Genomic DNA, 15,565 nt, shown 5'->3' with positions numbered 1-15,565 from the left:
CACCCCCTCTGCCTCACCCCCTTCCCTCACCCCCTCTGCCTCACCCCCTCTGCCTCACCCCCTTCCCTCACCCCCTCTGCCTCACCCCCTTCCCCCACCCCCTTCAAGACCTTCTTCTTCGACCGATCTCCACCCCTCCCCCCGCCCCCCCCCACCCCTCCCCCCAACTCGGGTCCGTAACTCTGTCTGTCCAGTGCCTCGGGACGTCTTCGTGACGCAATACAAATGTCGTTCGGTGGTGTTTGTGAATGGAGAGACACCGACAGTCACATTGCGGAGTCCTGGAGCTCAGTGCTTAGAGCGCTCACGGGGGGGGGGGAGGCGGTCACGTGTCGTCGCGCGCGCGGGGGGGGGGGGGAGGCGGTCACGTGTCGTCGCGCGCGGGGGGGGGGGGAGGCGGTCACGTGATAGAGAAACCAATCAGACACTGAGGCTCTGACGCGCGGCGCCAATCACTGTGTTCGATGACGTTCAATCAACGCGTCGAAGACAGAGGCAGTTGAGAGACGCGGAGTGTGGCCCAGACCCCCTGACACAGACCCTCACACACACCCTGACACACAGGTGACAGACAGACCCCCTGACACAGACCCTCACACACACCCTGACACACAGGTGACAGACAGACCCCCTGACACAGACCCTCACACACACCCTGACACACAGGTGACAGACAGACACCCTGACACAGACCCTCACACACACCCTGACACACAGGTGACAGACAGACACCCTGACACAGACCCTCACACAGTGAGTTACACACAGAGACACATACAGTAAGATGTGTGTGTGTCGGTATGTGTGTATGTATGTCTCTGTATGTGTGTTTGACTGTGTGTGTGTATATGTCTCTGTATGTGTATCTGACTGTGTGTGTATATGTCTCTGTATGTGTGTTTGACTGTGTGCGTGTGTGTGTGAGTGTATGTTTCTGTCTGTCTATATATGTGTGTGTATGTATCTGTGTGTCTGTATGTGGGTGTAGGTGTGAGTCTGTCTGTCTGTGTCTGGGTGTCTGTCTGTGTGAGGCTCCTGACCCAGTTTCTGTTTCTCTCCCACAGGACGATCGGCCACTCGGTTCCACGTGTGTCTGACGAGCGTGAGCCGTAGGAGAGTCTCACTGCCGGGCTCCTGGCATCATCCACTCCCAGGGTTACAGCATCAACAAGAGAGTGTTACACACAGCGCCCAAGCAACCGAGACCGAGGCCCAAGGGAGAGAAAGAGAGATAAACCAATAAGCAAAGACTGAGGAGGAGGGAGAGGGGCTGGGGGAGGGAAGGAGGGAGTGAATGAATGAGGGCCTGAAAGAGAGGGAGAAGCAGAGGCAGTGGGTGAGGGGTCAATGCATTTTCTCTTTGATTGAAGATTGAGCAACAGAGAACTGAGGGCAGAGTCCACAGAGAGAGAGAGAGAGATAAAGAAATAGAGCGAGAGCAAGGGATAGAGAGAGAGAGAGAGAGCGAGAGTGTCCACTCTGTGTATGAGAGAGAGAGGAAGTCAGACATTCTGCTGTCACTGGCTAAAGTTCCAAAAGAAAATCCCCATCCCCATGGCTGATCTCTGCTCTGGCAGCTTCTACCGTAAGTCTCCGGGGGAGATGCGACGGGAGGGTGGGGAGGGAGGTGGCGACGACGGGGTGGGGGTGAGGGGCAGGTCTGAATGTAATGTTTCTCTGTGACAAGATTCACTTCGCTCCCCAACCCCTCTCCCCCCACTGCGCTCCACTGTGAGAAAGTCCGTGAGAAATCCCCCTCCAAGTGTGAGTGTGAGACACTGCTCCCCTCTAGTTGCTGAGAGTCTGTGAGAAAGGAGCAGATGTGACTCCCTCGCTGCCCGCTGCGTGTTGACTTTCTCTCACACATTCCCTAATACAGGGACCTGTAGCTCAGTGGTTAGAGCACTCACCGTGTAAGTGAGAGGACGTGGGTTCGATTCCTGGGCGGGTCAGGGCATAACAAAAGTTGGGTAAGTTTCCTTACTCCAGACGTGCCTCTGTTAGTCGATTTGGGGGATTGCTTTCCAGGGGTAATAATACCTTCAAAAAAATACTGATTTTGTCAGTTGGGCCTTCAGCCGCACTGCCCTCCACCTCTCCTGATCCCAACCCCCAGCTCATGTCCAAGTCTGTGAGTGTCCAGAGTCTTGGGACATCTTCTCTACGTGAAAGGGAATGTGTAAATGTCATGTTTATTATATATAAGCCCTGATGGGGTGTTTATTATTATATATACCCTGGTGGGGTGTTTATTATATATACCTTGTTGGAGTGTTTATTATCATATATATATATCCTGATGGGGTGTTTATTACCATATATATACATACCTTGATGGGGTGTTTATTATCACACATATATATATATATTTCCCCTGATGGGGTGTTTATTAACGTGTGTATATATATATATCCTGATGGGGTCTTTATTACCATATATATACACACACCCGGATGGGGTCTTTATTATATATAAATACCCTGATGTGATGTTTATTATATATATATACCCTGATAGGGTGTTTATTATTATATAATATATATTATTTTTGTTGGCATTTTGCCCACAAAATATACAGTCAATCCACTTCAAAGTATATTCTGCGAAGCGCTTTGAAGCGTCTCAAAAGACGTGATAAGGCGCTGTATCAAATGCAAGGATTATTATCATGATACAAAGATAAGGTTGAGGGGTGATATGATTACGGTGTTTACGATTCTGAAGGGACTAGATAACGTAGTCCATGATAAGCTGTTCTATCTTGTACTGAACAAACAGCAAAACCAGAGGACACGGCCTGCGATCGAAGGGGGTAAACTCAGAACAGATCGACAGAAACACTGCTTCAGTGAGCGAGTAGTAAACATATGGAACAGCTCCCGAGGGAGATGGTGGAAGCAGAAACTGTCATTTGTTTGAAGAACAAATTAGATCGATTTCTGCTCGGAAATGATATCTGGGATACAATGTACAGACACACACTAACAGAGAGAGACAGACACCCCCCCCCCCGCAGATACTATAGACACACACTAACAGAGAGAGATAGACACCCCCCCCCCCGCAGATACTATAGACACACACTAACAGAGAGAGACAGACACCCCCCCCCCCCGCAGATACTATAGACACACACTAACAGAGAGAGACAGACACCCCCCCCCCGCAGATACTATAGACACACACTAACAGAGAGAGACAGACACCCCCCCCCGCAGATACTATAGACACACACTAACAGAGAGAGACACCCCCCCCCGCAGATACTATAGACACACACTAACAAGAGAGAGACAGACACCCCCCCCCCCCCCCGCAGATACTATAGACACACACTAACAGAGAGAGACAGACACCCCCCCCCCCCCGCAGATACTATAGACACACACTAACAGAGAGAGACAGACACCCCCCCCCCGCAGATACTATAGACACACACTAACAGAGAGAGACCCCCCCCCCCCGCAGATACTATAGACACACACTAACAAAGAGAGACAGACACCCCCCCCCCCCCCCCGCAGATACTATAGACACACACTAACAGAGAGAGACAGACACCCCCCCCCCCCCGCAGATACTATAGACACACACTAACAGAGAGAGACAGACCCCCCCCCCCCCGCAGATACTATAGACACACACTAACAGAGAGAGACAGACACCCCCCCCCCCGCAGATACTATAGACACACACTAACAGAGAGAGACAGACACCCCCCCCCCCCGCAGATACTATAGACACACACTAACAGAGAGAGACAGACACCCCCCCCCCCCCCCGCAGATACTATAGACACACACTAACAAGAGAGACAGACACCCCCCCCCCCCCCCGCAGATACTATAGACGCACACTAACAGAGAGAGACAGACACCCCCCCCCCACCCGCAGATACGATAGACACACAGACGTGGAGATCTGTAGCTCAGCGGTTAGAGCACTCGTCTTGCGAACGAGACAACTGTGTTCATTTCCAGGCAGGGGGCGAAACCTTGGGCAAGTTTCCCTACTCCACTCCCCGAATATTAATCCTCCAAATAAAACAATAATAAATTGGTCACTTCAATCCACGACTGTTTGTGGGGACACTGCTGCGTGCAATTGGCTGCCGGGTTTCGCCCACAAATATACAGTCAATTAACTTTACAGTCTATTCTGTGAAGCGCTTTGAGATGTCGAGAAGATGTGAAAAGCACTGTATCAAATGCAATGATTATTATTATTATAGAGAGACAGACACCACCCCCCCCCCCCCCCATATACTATAGACACACACACTGACAGAGAGAGACAGACCCCCCCCCATATACCATAGACACACACACACTGACAGAGAGAGAGAGACACCCCCCCCCCATATACTATAGACACACACACTGACAGAGACAGACCCCCCCCCCCATATACCATAGACACACACTGACAGAGAGAGAGAGACACCGCCCCCCATATACTATAGACACACACACTGACAGAGAGACAGACACATCCACACAGATACTATTGACACACACACTGACAGAGAGCGAGACATACGCCCACAAAATAAACATGGTGTTTATTATTAAATACTCTGATACTGGGCATTTATTATTATATGTTATGTTTATTACTCTACCAGGTGTTTATTATATACCTGGATGGTGGATATTTATTAGTATATGCCTGGATGCCGGGTCTTTATCATACCCTGATGTTGGGTGTTTATTATTATACCCTGATGCTAGACGTTTATGATTATATACCCGGATGCTGTGTGTGTGTTATGTACCCCAAATGCCAGGTGTTTATTAATACACCTGGATGCTGGGTGTTTATTATTCCTATGCTGAGTGTTAATTATTATACCTGGATGCTGGGTATTTATTATGCCATGATGTCGGGTGTTTATTATTATTCTCTGATGCTGGGTGTTTACCATTATACCCTGGTGTTGGGTGTTTATTATACACTGATGCTGGGTATTTATTATTATACCCTGATGTGGGGTGTTTATTATATACTCCAATGTCAGGTGTTTATCATTAGACCCAGATGCTGGGTGTTTATTAGTACTCGCCCTGATGCCAAGTGTTCATTATACCCTGGTTCTGGGTGTTGTTTTATTATACCCAGATCCCAGGCGTTTATCACTACATGCCCGGATGCTGGGTCTTTATCACATACCCCCAAATGCCGGGTGTTTATTATTATACGCCCGGATGCCGGGTGTTTACCACTGTATACCCGGATTCCGGGTGTTTATTACTATACACCCTGATGGGGCTGTGTCTCTGCTCTGCCGCAGGTTGATGGCGGAGGCCGGGCTGAGGCCCTGAGCACGAGAGGCCGAAGCCTAGGCCAGAAGCCGGCGTGTGGGAGTCGCGATGCCCCGCCGGGGGAAGCTGCTGGTCTGGGCTTTGGTGCTGTTTATCGGCTGGAACGCGCTGGTGCTGCTGTTCGTGTTGGGCCGCCCCGGGTCAGGGCCGGGGTCCGGGGGAGAGGCCGAGCCTGGAGCCGGAGCCTGGGGCTGGGCTGGAGCCGCAGGAGATCCCGAGGCCTTGGCCCGGGAGGTGGTCCGATTGGCCGAGGACGTGGAGCGGGAGCTGGAGAGTCAGAAGCGGCTGCTCGAGCAGATCGAGCGGCACCGGGGCCTGTGGCAAGGCCGAGGCCTGGCGGAGAGGCCGAGGCCCGGGGCTGGAGTGCGGGACGAGACCGCGGAGCAGCGCGAGGACCGCTTGGCCGACGAGGCCGCGGCGCGGGCTCTGGGCCTGGAGCCGGGGGCGGACGTGGAGCAGGTGCCGCTGGCGGTGCTGGTGTTGGGCTGCGACCGGGTGACGGTGACCCGCTGTCTGGACAAACTGCTGCGCTACCGCCCGGGCGGCGACTCGGCGGCGGCGCTGTACCCGCTGATCGTCAGCCAGGACTGCGGCCACGCGGGCACGGCCCGGGCCATCGCCGGGTACGGGTCGCGGGTGACGCGGCTGGTGCAGCCCGAGGCCGGGGACGTGGAGGCCCCGCCCGAGCAGCGGCGTTTCCAGGGCTACTACCGGATCGCGCGGCACTACCGCTGGGCCCTGGGGCAGGTGTTCGGGCCGCTCGGCCACGTGGCGGCGGTGGTGGTGGAGGACGACCTGGACGTGGCGCCGGACTTCTACGAGTACTTCCGGGCGCTGCTGCCGGTCTTGGCCGCCGACCCGTCGCTGTGGTGCGTGTCCGCGTGGCACGACAACGGCAAGCGCGGCCTAGTGCAGCCGGGGCCCGGGGCCGGCGGCTCGCTGCTCCGCACCGACTTCTTCCCGGGCCTGGGCTGGATGCTGCTCCGGGGCCTGTGGCTGGAGCTGGAGCCCAAGTGGCCGCTGGGCTTCTGGGACGATTGGCTGCGGGAGCCCGGGCAGCGCCGGGGCCGCGCCTGCGTCCGGCCCGAGCTGTCGCGGACGGTGACGTTCGGGCGGCGCGGGGTCAGCGGAGGGCAGTTCTACGACCAGCACCTGCGGCACATGCTGCTGAGCCCGGGCTTCGAGGCCTTCACCCGCCGCCGCCACCGCCTGGCCCGCGGCCTCCGGCAGCCCCGCTACGACGCCGACTTCACGGCCCGTGTGTACTCGGCCGCCGCCCTCGTGACGCTGGAGCAGCTCCAGCGCGAGGCCGAGGCCTCCCCGGCCCAGGCCCAGGCCCAGGCCCCGCCCGCCGCGCGGCTCGAGTACCGCAGCCGCGACCAGTTCAAGGCCTTGGCCCGAGCGCTCGGGGCGATGGACGACCTGAAGTCCGGGGTCCCGCGGGCCGGGTATCGGGGTGTAGTGACTGTGCTGTACCGCGGGAGGAGGGTGTACCTGGCCCCGCCCCCCGGCTGGACCGGATATGACACGTCCTGGACCTGAGAGGGTGGGGCTCAGTGACGGGAGGGGCTGTGTGAAGGGGAGGGGCCGTGTATGTGGGAGGGGCTGTGTGTAAGAGGGAGGGGCTATGTATGAGGGGGAGGGGCTGTGTATGTGGGCGGTAGGTAAGGGGGAGGGGCTGTGTATGTGGGAGGGGCTGTGTAAGAGGGAGGGGCTGTGTGTAAGGGGGAGGGGCTGTGCGTAAGAGGGAGGGCTGTGTATGTGGGAGGGGCTGTGTGTAAGGGGGAGGGGCTGTGTGTATGTGGGAGGGGCTGTGTGTAAGGGGAGGGGCTGTGTGTATGTGGGAGGGGCTGTATGTAAGGGGGAGGGGCTGTGTAAGGGGGAGGGGCTGAGTGTAAGGGGAGGGGCTGTGTGTATGTGGGAGGGGCTGTATGTAAGGGGGAGGGGCTGTGTGTATGTGGGAGGGGCTGTATGTAAGGGGAGGGGCTGAGTGTAAGGGGAAGGGGCTGTAAGGGAACAAAACTTCACAATAAATTCTGTCCATTCCTGTTGCTGGGGGAGGTTTGGGGGGAGGGGGCAGTGAGGGTCAGGGCCCTGAGCCCCGGGGAAGGCTCAGGGTGGGGCGCGGGGTAGCAGTGGCCTGGGAGGGTGGGTTGGTGGTGGGTGGGGGGGGGGGGGTAGTGGGGCTCAGTGTCAGGGTCAAACTCTGTCTCTATGGCAATAAATTCTCTATTTTCTGAAGACGCTTAAGCTTCTGTAATGTGGTCATGGCCCTGTGGGGCGGGGGGGGAGGGCACAGGCCCTGGGGGGTGGGGGGGGAGGGCACAGGCCCTGGGGGGGTGGGGGAGGTCACAGGCCCTGGGGGGTGGGGGGGAGGGCACAGGCCCTGGGGGGGTGGGGGGGAGGTCACAGGCCCTGTGGGGCGGGGGGGAGGGCACAGGCCCTGGGGGGTGGGGGGGGTCAGATCACAGGCCCTGTGGTGGTGGGGGGCAGGTCACAGGCCCTGGGGGGGGGGGGGGGGGGGAGGAAAGCTGACGGGGGGGGTGAGGGGTGATGTACACAGTGATGTCCGGTGGCAGAAGACACTGACGTGTGGAGAGAAAAGCAGCAGAGACTTTATTATCAGGAAGGTGCCCCCACACACAGTGTGACCCCCCCACCCCCACCCACAGTGTGACCCCCCCCCCCCCACCCACACACACAGTGTGACCCCCCCCCCCCACCCACACACAGTGTGACCCCCACACACACAGTGTGACCCCTCCCCCCCACCCACAGTGTGACCCCCCCACCCACACACACAGTGTGACCCCCCCCACCCACACACACAGTGTGACCCCCCCCCCACCCACACACACAGTGTGACCCCCTGGCGTGTGATAGATGTGTGATGGCATATGACTGACATGTGTTGTGTTAACGTGTGACAGGCATGTGATGGCGTGTGGTTGTGTTACAGTGATTGGTGTGTTACTCGCGCGTGATTGGTGTGAGACTAGCATGTAACAGGCACGTGATGGTGTGTGACAGGCGTGTGGTTGTGTTACAGTGACTGGTGTGTGTCCCGGCAGCTGTGGTGGGGCCATCGGATCCCGGCCTATCAGGTCATCAACCCCGACTCCGAGACACAGGTAACAGCCCCCTCTGTGCAGGGGTGTTGATGGGGGTGGTGGGGGTTTGGAGCTGTGTGTGTGGGTGTGTGTGTCACTGACTGATTCTCTCTCAGGTGTGTGTGTGTGAATGTGACCCTCTCTTTCTCTCTTGACACTGTGTGGCGGTGCGTGTGGGTGTGTGGGTGTGTGTGACCTCTCTCAGGGCACTGTGGGTGTGTGCAGGTGGGTGTGACCCTCTCTCTCTCTCTCAGGATACTGTGGGTGTGTGTGTGTGGGTGTGTGTGACCTCTCTCAGGATTCTGTGGATGTGTGTGTGTGTGTGGGGGGGTGTATGTGGGTATGTGTGACCCTCTCTCTCTCTCTCTCTCAGGACACTGTGTGGGTTTCTGGACGGACAGAGGCCGAGGCTCGAAGAAAAGCTTCACAGAAATTGGGGATTCCTGAGTCTGAGCTATCTCTGAGGCAGGGTGGGTACAGTGGGGGATGGAGTAATGGGGGTAACGCTGCTCTACTCTCTGACAGACGAGGCTGGGGAGGGGGGGTGTGGAGTGACTGGGAGGGGAGGGTAGATGGGGTAACGAGGGGTGTAATGGGGGTAACGCTGCTCTACTCTCTGACAGATGAGGCTGGGGAGGGGGGGTGTGGAGTGACTGGGAGGGGAGGGTAGATGGGGTAACGAGGGGTGTAATGGGGGTAACGCTCTACTCTCTGACAGACGAGGACGTGTTGGACACCTGGTTTTCTTCAGCCATTTTCCCATTTGCAGCTTTGGGCTGGCCTCATCCGGTAACTCTCTCTCTCTCTCTGTGTCTGTCTGTCTGTCTGTCTGTCTGTCTGTCTGTCTGTCTGTCTGTCTGTCTGTCTGTCTGTCTGTCTGTCTGTCTGTCTGTCTGTCTGTCTGTCTGTCTGTCTGTCTGTCTGTCTGTCTGTCTGTCTGTCTGTCTGTCTCTGTGCGTGTGTGTAACACACTCACTCTCTATCGCTGTCTTTAACTCACACTCTCTCTCTCTCTTTCGTTCTCTCTATTGCAGACTGATGACCTCAGGGAGTTCTATCCGGGGTCAGTGTTGGAGACAGGAAGTGACCTCATCTTCTTCTGGGTGGCGCGAATGGTCATGTTTGGACAGGAACTGACCGGCCAACTTCCCTTCCCCCAGGTCAGTGTGACCTCACTTCCCTTCCACCCAGGTCAGTGTGACCTCACTTCCCTTGCCCCAGATCAGTGTGACCTCACTTCCCTTCCCCCAGATCAGTGTGACCTCACTTCCCTTCCCCCAGATCAGTGTGACCTCACTTCCCTTGCCCCAGATCAGTGTGACCTCACTTCCCTTCCCCCAGGTCAGTGTGACGTTTCTCTCTCTTTCTCAGGTTCTGTTTCACTCGATGGTGAGAGATTCTCATGGACGAAAAATGAGCAAATCCCTGGGAAATGTCATCGATCCACTGGACGTGATCAACGGAGCCTCGGCTCAGGTCAGTCTGTCTGTCTGTGTGTGTGTGTGTCTGTGTCTGTGCGTGTTTGTGTGTCTGTCTCTCACACACACTCTTCCTCATCTCTCTCTCTCTCTCTCTCAGTATCTACACCAGAAGCTGGGATCGATCCTGTTGGACGCCCGGGAGATGCGAGTGGCTGAGGAGGGGCAGGTCAGTGTGTGTGTCCACAGTGAGCGAGACTCTCACTTTGGGTACAGTCATGGGGTTAGGGCTGTCTGTGTGGTATTAGGGTTAAGGTTTGGGTTAGGACTGGGATGTTATGTTGCTATGAGCTATGAGGAGGAGACGATTATCTGTGATGAATGTTTTACTAATTACAGTTTATTTATTTTGACAGAAACGAGATTTTCCGTATGGAATCCCAGAGTGTGGGACGGATGCCCTGAGGTTCTCCCTGTGCTCCACCCCCTCCCAGGGTCAGTGTCTGTGTGTCTGTGTGAGTATGTATGGGTGTGTGTCTGTGTGTGAGTGTGTATCTGTGTGTGTGTATGTCTGTGTATCTATCTGTCTGTGTGAATATATATCTGTGTGTGTGTGTGTCTGTGCGAGTGTGTATCTGTGTGTGTCTGTGTGAGTGTGTATCTGTGTGTGTGAGTGTGTGTATCTGTGTGTGTGAGTGTGTGTGTGTGTATGTGTGTGTGTCTGTGTGAGTGTATCTGTGTGTGTGTCAGTGAGTGTATCTGTGTGTGTGTGTGTGTGTGGGTCAGTATAATCTCTATCTTTCTCTCTCTGTCCCCACAGACACTGACCTGAGACTCGACGTTGCTGCTGTTTTAGCTGCTCGGCATTTCTGTAACAAAGTCTGGAACTCGGTGAAGTTTACACTGAGCTCTGTGACCCCTGACTTCCAACCACGACCCCCGAGAGAGGTCAGTGCATCTCCCCCGCGCTCAGCACAGCTCCCCCCCACCCATCATCTCCCCAAAATCTCCCCGCCATCCCGCACCCCCACCCCATTCCCCCAACACATACCCCCATCACCCCCCCCAACCGTCCCAGAACTGCCCCATCAGCTCCCCATCACTGCCTCCACAGCCTCCAGCTCCCCCACTCACTCTCTCTCACTGTTACAGATCCGGCCACTCTCTGCTATTGACCGGTGGGTGTGTAGTCGGCTACACGTCGCTGTGACCCTCAGTGACCGCGGTTTCCACAGTAATGACCTCTCGACCGTCACCAGAGCCGTCCACAGCTTCTGGCTCCACGATCTGTGTGATGTCTACCTGGTCAGTAAGTGTGTCACATTGTATGTCTGTGTGTGTGTGTCTGTGTCACACTGTGTGTCCATATATGTGTGTGTGTGTGTCACACTGTGTGTGTGTGTCACACTGTGTATATCTGACTGTGTGTGTGTCACACTGTGTGTGTGTGTGTCTTTGTGTTTGTGTGAGTCGGTGTGTGTGTGTGTGTGTGTGTGTGTCACACTGTGGGTGGGTGTCCGTGTGTGTGCGTGTGTAGACTATTCTAACGCCCTCCTCGCCGGCCTCCCCTCCACGACCATCCATAAAATCCAGATCATTCAAAACTCTGCCGCCCGCATTCTCACCCGCACCAAAACCCCAAACCCCGCTCCCCGATCCTCCCAGTCCTGGCCCCACTGTCGCCCCCCGCCCCCAAACCCCGCTCCCCGATCCTCCCAGTCCTGGCCCCACTGTCGCCCCCCGCCCCCAAACCCTGCTCCCCGATTCCCCCCAGTCCTGGCCAGACTGCACTGGCTCCTGTCCCAGAGAGGATCCACTTCAAGATCCTCACTCTTGTATTCAAATCCCTCCACTCCTCTGCACCTCCCTGACCTCTCTGACCTCCTCTCTCCTCAAAACAGTACCCGCTGCCTTCGTTCCTCTGGGTCTGACCTCTTCCGAGTCCTCCGCTCCACCCTCGGTGGCCGTGCCTTCAGCCACTGCGCCCCGAGGCTCTGGAACTGCCTTCCTCACTCCCTTCCCCTCGCTCCCTCTCTTCCTATTTTCTGGAACTCCATCCCCCAGTGCCTTCGCCTTGCTTCCTCCTTTTCCTCCTTCAAGGCTGGTCTCAAGACCTTTTTCTTTGACCGTGCCTTCAGTTCCCCTCTCGACCCTCTACTCGCTCCCTCCCTTCCCTCCCCCTGACCATTTCCCCCCAATGCTCGGGTCCTGACCCAACTGTCCAACGCCTTGGGACGTCCTCCCGACGTGAAAGGCGCTCTATAAATGCAATCTTGTTGTTGTCAGGTCTCTTCTGAAGACCTTTCTTTTCGACCGCACCTTTGGTTACCTTCCTCACCCTCCCCCTGGCTCCTTCCCCTCCGCCTAGCTCGGTCGGGATCCGTTACTGTGAAGCTCTGAGACGCCGTCCAGCGTGGGGGGCACTATATAAGTTGTCGTTATTGTGTGTGTGTGTGTGTGTGTGTGTCTGTGTGTGTGTGCGTGTGTGGCATAGGTACTTATGGTTGTGTGTGTCTCTGACAGGAGTGTGTGAAGCCGGTGCTAAGAGCAGCCGCAGACGGAGACCCAGACGGCAGTCAGGCGAACACTGTCAGGCAGATCCTCGTGGCCTGTACAGACCAGGGCTTGCGGCTGCTCTCCCCGTTTATGCCATTTCTCACCGAGGAATTGTGGCAGCGATTACCTTCCTCACCTTCATCATCACCCCCAGCCCCCAGTGTCTGTGTGTCTGCGTTTCCTCAGCTCAGCTCCCTGGTGAGTGACAGCCCCCCCCCCCCCACCAACACCAACCCCCAACTGCCCCCCCGCCAGCCCCCACAATCCCCACCAGCCCCCACCCCCAGTGTCTGTGTGTGTATGTGTGTGTGGGGGGGAGGGGGCGGTGGGGTGGGGGAAGTGTGTGTGTGTGTGTGGCAGGGGGGAGGGGGAGTGTGTATGAGGGCTCTGAGGCACTGCCCTGCATGGAGGGTCCCTGCTATGTGTGGGGGGGGTCGGGGGCTGTGTATGGGGGGTCGAGGGCTGTGTGCGGGGGGTCGGAGGTGCTGTGAGGCTAACGCTGTGTGTCTAACAGCCTGGGTGTCACAGTGAACGTGAAGAGAAGGATTTCCGTCAGGTTCAGGACGTGGTGAAGGTTGTGAGGAATCTCAGAGCAGATTATCATCTGACAACTGGACGTCCTGAGGGTCAGTGTGTGTGTGTCTGTGTTTGTATACGCGTGTGTGTCTGTGTGTGTATACGCGTGTGTGTCTGTGTGTCTCTCACTCTCTCGGTGTCACTCGGTGTATATTCACTGCTCATTGTGTGTCTCGTTCTCTCTCACACTCTCACACTCACTGTCTCTCACACACTCACTCTCACTCTCACACTCACTCTCTCACACTCTCTCTCACACTCTCTCACACTCACTCTCTCTCACACTCACGGTCTCTCACACTCACTGTCTCTCACACAGTCACTCTCACACACTCTCACACTCACTCACTCTCTCCCTCACACACTCACTGTCTCTCACTCAGTCACTCTCACACTCACTCTCTCTCACACACTCACTGTGTCTCACACACTCACTCTCTCTCACTCTCTCTCTCTCTCAGTGTATATCCGCTGCTCAGACAGTGTCCGTCGCTCTCTATCCCAGTTCCTGGAGCCTCTCTGTGTGCTGTCACGATCAGCGAGTGTCAGATTCCTGTCCCCGGGGTCGGTCCCCCCCTCACACAGCGTGTCAGCTCCTGTCAGTGATCAGTGCACAGTGTACCTCCAGGTCAGTGACAGAGCGGGTGTGGGGGGCAGTGAGGGGAGTGGGGTCTGTGTGTGGGGGCGCCATGTGTGGGGGGTGGGCTGTGGGGGGTGTGCGGGGGGGGGCTGTGTGTGGGGGCTGTGTGGGGGGGGGCTGTGTGTGGCGGGGGGGGTGGGCTGTGCGGGGGGGGGGTGTGTGCGGGGGGGGGGGGGGCTGTCGGGGGTGGGGGCTGTGCGGGGGGGGGTTGTGCGGGTGCGGGGGGGCTGTGCGGGGGGGGGGTTGTGCGGGGGGCTGTGCGGGGGGGGGCTGTGCGGGGGGGGTGTGCGGGGGGGCTGTGCGGGGGGGCTGTGGGGGGGGCTGTGCGGGGGGGGGGCTGTGCGGGGGGGCTGTATGTCGGGCTGGGGGGCTATTTGTGGGATGGTCTCTCTGACCCTCTCCCCTCACTGACCCTCAGGGCCTCTCCGACCCTCGGGTGGAAACACAGACCCTGGTGAGGAAACGTCAGCGTCTCCAACAGCAGCTCCACCGTCTGCTCAACGTCACCACGGCAACAGCCTACCAACAGAAGGTTCCGGAAAACGTCCGCCAGCAACACACCGAGAAAGTACGTCCGCCTGTGTGTGTGTGTGTCACTGTGTGTGTGTAGTGGGGGCTGGCGGCGTTCTGTCACACTGTGTGTGTCAGGCGAACTGTGTGTGTGTGTGTGTGTGTGTGTGTGTGTGTGGTGTGTGTGTGTGTGTGTGTGTGTGTGTGTCAGGCTGTGTGTGTGTGTGGGTGTGTGTGTGTGTGTCAGGCTGTGTGTGTGTGTGTGTGTGTGTGTGTCAGGCGTGTGTGTGTGTGTGTGTGTGTGTGTGTCAGGCTGTGTGTGTGTGTCAGGCTGTGTGTGTGTGTCAGGCTGTGTGTGTGTGTGTGTCAGGCTGTGTGTGTGTGTGTGTGTGTCAGGCTGTGTGTGTGTGTGGTGTGTGTGTGTGTCAGGCTGTGTGTGTGTGTGTGTGTGTGTGTCAGGCTGTGTGTGTGTGTGTGTGTGTGTGTGTCAGGCTGTGTGTGTGTGTGTGTGTCAGGCTGTGTGTGTGTGTGTGGTGTGTGTCAGGCTGTGTGTGTGTGTGTGTGTGTGTGTCAGGCTGTGTGTGTGTGTGTGTGTGCTGTGTGTGTGTGTGTGTGTGTCAGGCTGTGTGTGTGTGTCAGGCTGTGTGTGTGTGTGTGTGTGTGTGTCAGGCTGTGTGTGTGTGTGTGTGTGTGTGTCAGGCTGTGTGTGTGTGTGTGTGTGTGTGTCAGGCTGTGTGTGTGTGTGTGTGTGTCAGGCTGTGTGTGTGTGTCAGGCTGTGTGTGTGTGTCAGGCTGTGTGTGTGTGTCAGGCTGTGTGTGTGTGTGTGTGTGTGTGTGTCAGGCTGTGTGTGTGTGTGTGTGTGTGTGTGTGTGTGTCAGGCTGTGTGTGTGTGTGTGTGTGTGTGTGTGTGTCAGGCTGTGTGTGTGTGTGTGTGTGTGTGTCAGGCTGTGTGTGTGTGTGTGGTGTCAGGCTGTGTGTGTGTGTCAGGCTGTGTGTGTGTGTGTCAGGCTGTGTGTGTGTGTCAGGCTGTGTGTGTGTGTCAGGCTGTGTGTGTGTGTCAGGCTGTGTGTGTGTGTCAGGCTGTGTGTGTGTGTGTGTGTGTGTGTCAGGCTGACTGTGTGTGTGTGTGTGTGTGTGTCAGGCTGTGTGTGTGTGTGTGTGTGTCAGGCTGTGTGTGTGTGTGTCAGGCTGTGTGTGTGTGTGTGTGTCAGGCTGTGTGTGTGTGTGTCAGGCTGTGTGTGTGTGTCAGGCTGTGTGTGTGTGTGTGTGTGTCAGGCTGTGTGTGTGTGTCAGGCTGACTGTGTGTATGTTACAGATCCGATGTCTTCGTGTCAGGCTGTGTCTGTGTGGGGGGGGTCACACTGTGTGTGTGGGTGGGGGGGGTCACACTGTGTGTGTGGGTGGGGGGGTCACACTGTGGGTGGGGGGGGTCA

At 56.8% G+C, this 15,565-nt stretch overlaps 2 protein-coding genes across 5 annotated transcripts in view; both read left to right on the top strand.

Moving 5' to 3' along the window:
- The first annotated feature begins 1,455 nt into the window (after positions 1 to 1,455).
- mgat1b (alpha-1,3-mannosyl-glycoprotein 2-beta-N-acetylglucosaminyltransferase b) lies at positions 1,456 to 6,899 on the top strand. 4 transcript variants are annotated; one of them, XR_006085994.1, is made up of 2 exons: positions 1,456 to 1,585; positions 2,779 to 2,892. XR_006085994.1 is itself a non-coding variant. In XM_007912248.2 (2 exons), the coding sequence occupies exon 2, from the start codon at positions 5,370 to 5,372 to the stop codon at positions 6,861 to 6,863; it is 1,494 nt and encodes a 497-aa protein (XP_007910439.2). In that variant the 5' UTR covers positions 1,456 to 1,585; positions 5,291 to 5,369; the 3' UTR covers positions 6,864 to 6,899. The 4 variants fall into 4 exon arrangements, 2 of the variants coding, with proteins under 2 accessions (XP_007910439.2, XP_042201882.1); XM_007912248.2 differs by lacking the exon at positions 2,779 to 2,892 and adding an exon at positions 5,291 to 6,899; XR_006085995.1 differs by lacking the exon at positions 1,456 to 1,585 and adding an exon at positions 1,942 to 1,970.
- Positions 6,900 to 9,121: 2,222 nt separating this feature from the next.
- The window catches only part of LOC103174426 (valine--tRNA ligase, mitochondrial-like), a 7,701-nt gene continuing 1,257 nt past the window's right edge, over positions 9,122 to 15,565 (top strand). The window contains exons 1-12 of the mRNA XM_042345947.1: positions 9,122 to 9,220; positions 9,466 to 9,591; positions 9,803 to 9,907; positions 10,010 to 10,078; positions 10,266 to 10,344; positions 10,670 to 10,797; positions 11,002 to 11,154; positions 12,373 to 12,603; positions 12,920 to 13,031; positions 13,443 to 13,609; positions 14,040 to 14,189; positions 15,448 to 15,462. Coding sequence (XP_042201881.1) covers positions 9,122 to 9,220; positions 9,466 to 9,591; positions 9,803 to 9,907; positions 10,010 to 10,078; positions 10,266 to 10,344; positions 10,670 to 10,797; positions 11,002 to 11,154; positions 12,373 to 12,603; positions 12,920 to 13,031; positions 13,443 to 13,609; positions 14,040 to 14,189; positions 15,448 to 15,462 — 1,434 coding nt within the window. The remainder of the gene's footprint in view (positions 9,221 to 9,465; positions 9,592 to 9,802; positions 9,908 to 10,009; positions 10,079 to 10,265; positions 10,345 to 10,669; positions 10,798 to 11,001; positions 11,155 to 12,372; positions 12,604 to 12,919; positions 13,032 to 13,442; positions 13,610 to 14,039; positions 14,190 to 15,447; positions 15,463 to 15,565) is intronic.

This window comes from Callorhinchus milii, unplaced genomic scaffold, assembly GCF_018977255.1.
Source record: "Callorhinchus milii isolate IMCB2004 unplaced genomic scaffold, IMCB_Cmil_1.0 Scaffold167, whole genome shotgun sequence".
Taxonomy (NCBI): Eukaryota; Metazoa; Chordata; class Chondrichthyes; order Chimaeriformes; family Callorhinchidae; genus Callorhinchus; species Callorhinchus milii.
The sequence above is the reverse complement of the archived record's forward strand: the minus strand, read 5'-3'. Positions and strand labels throughout refer to the sequence as shown.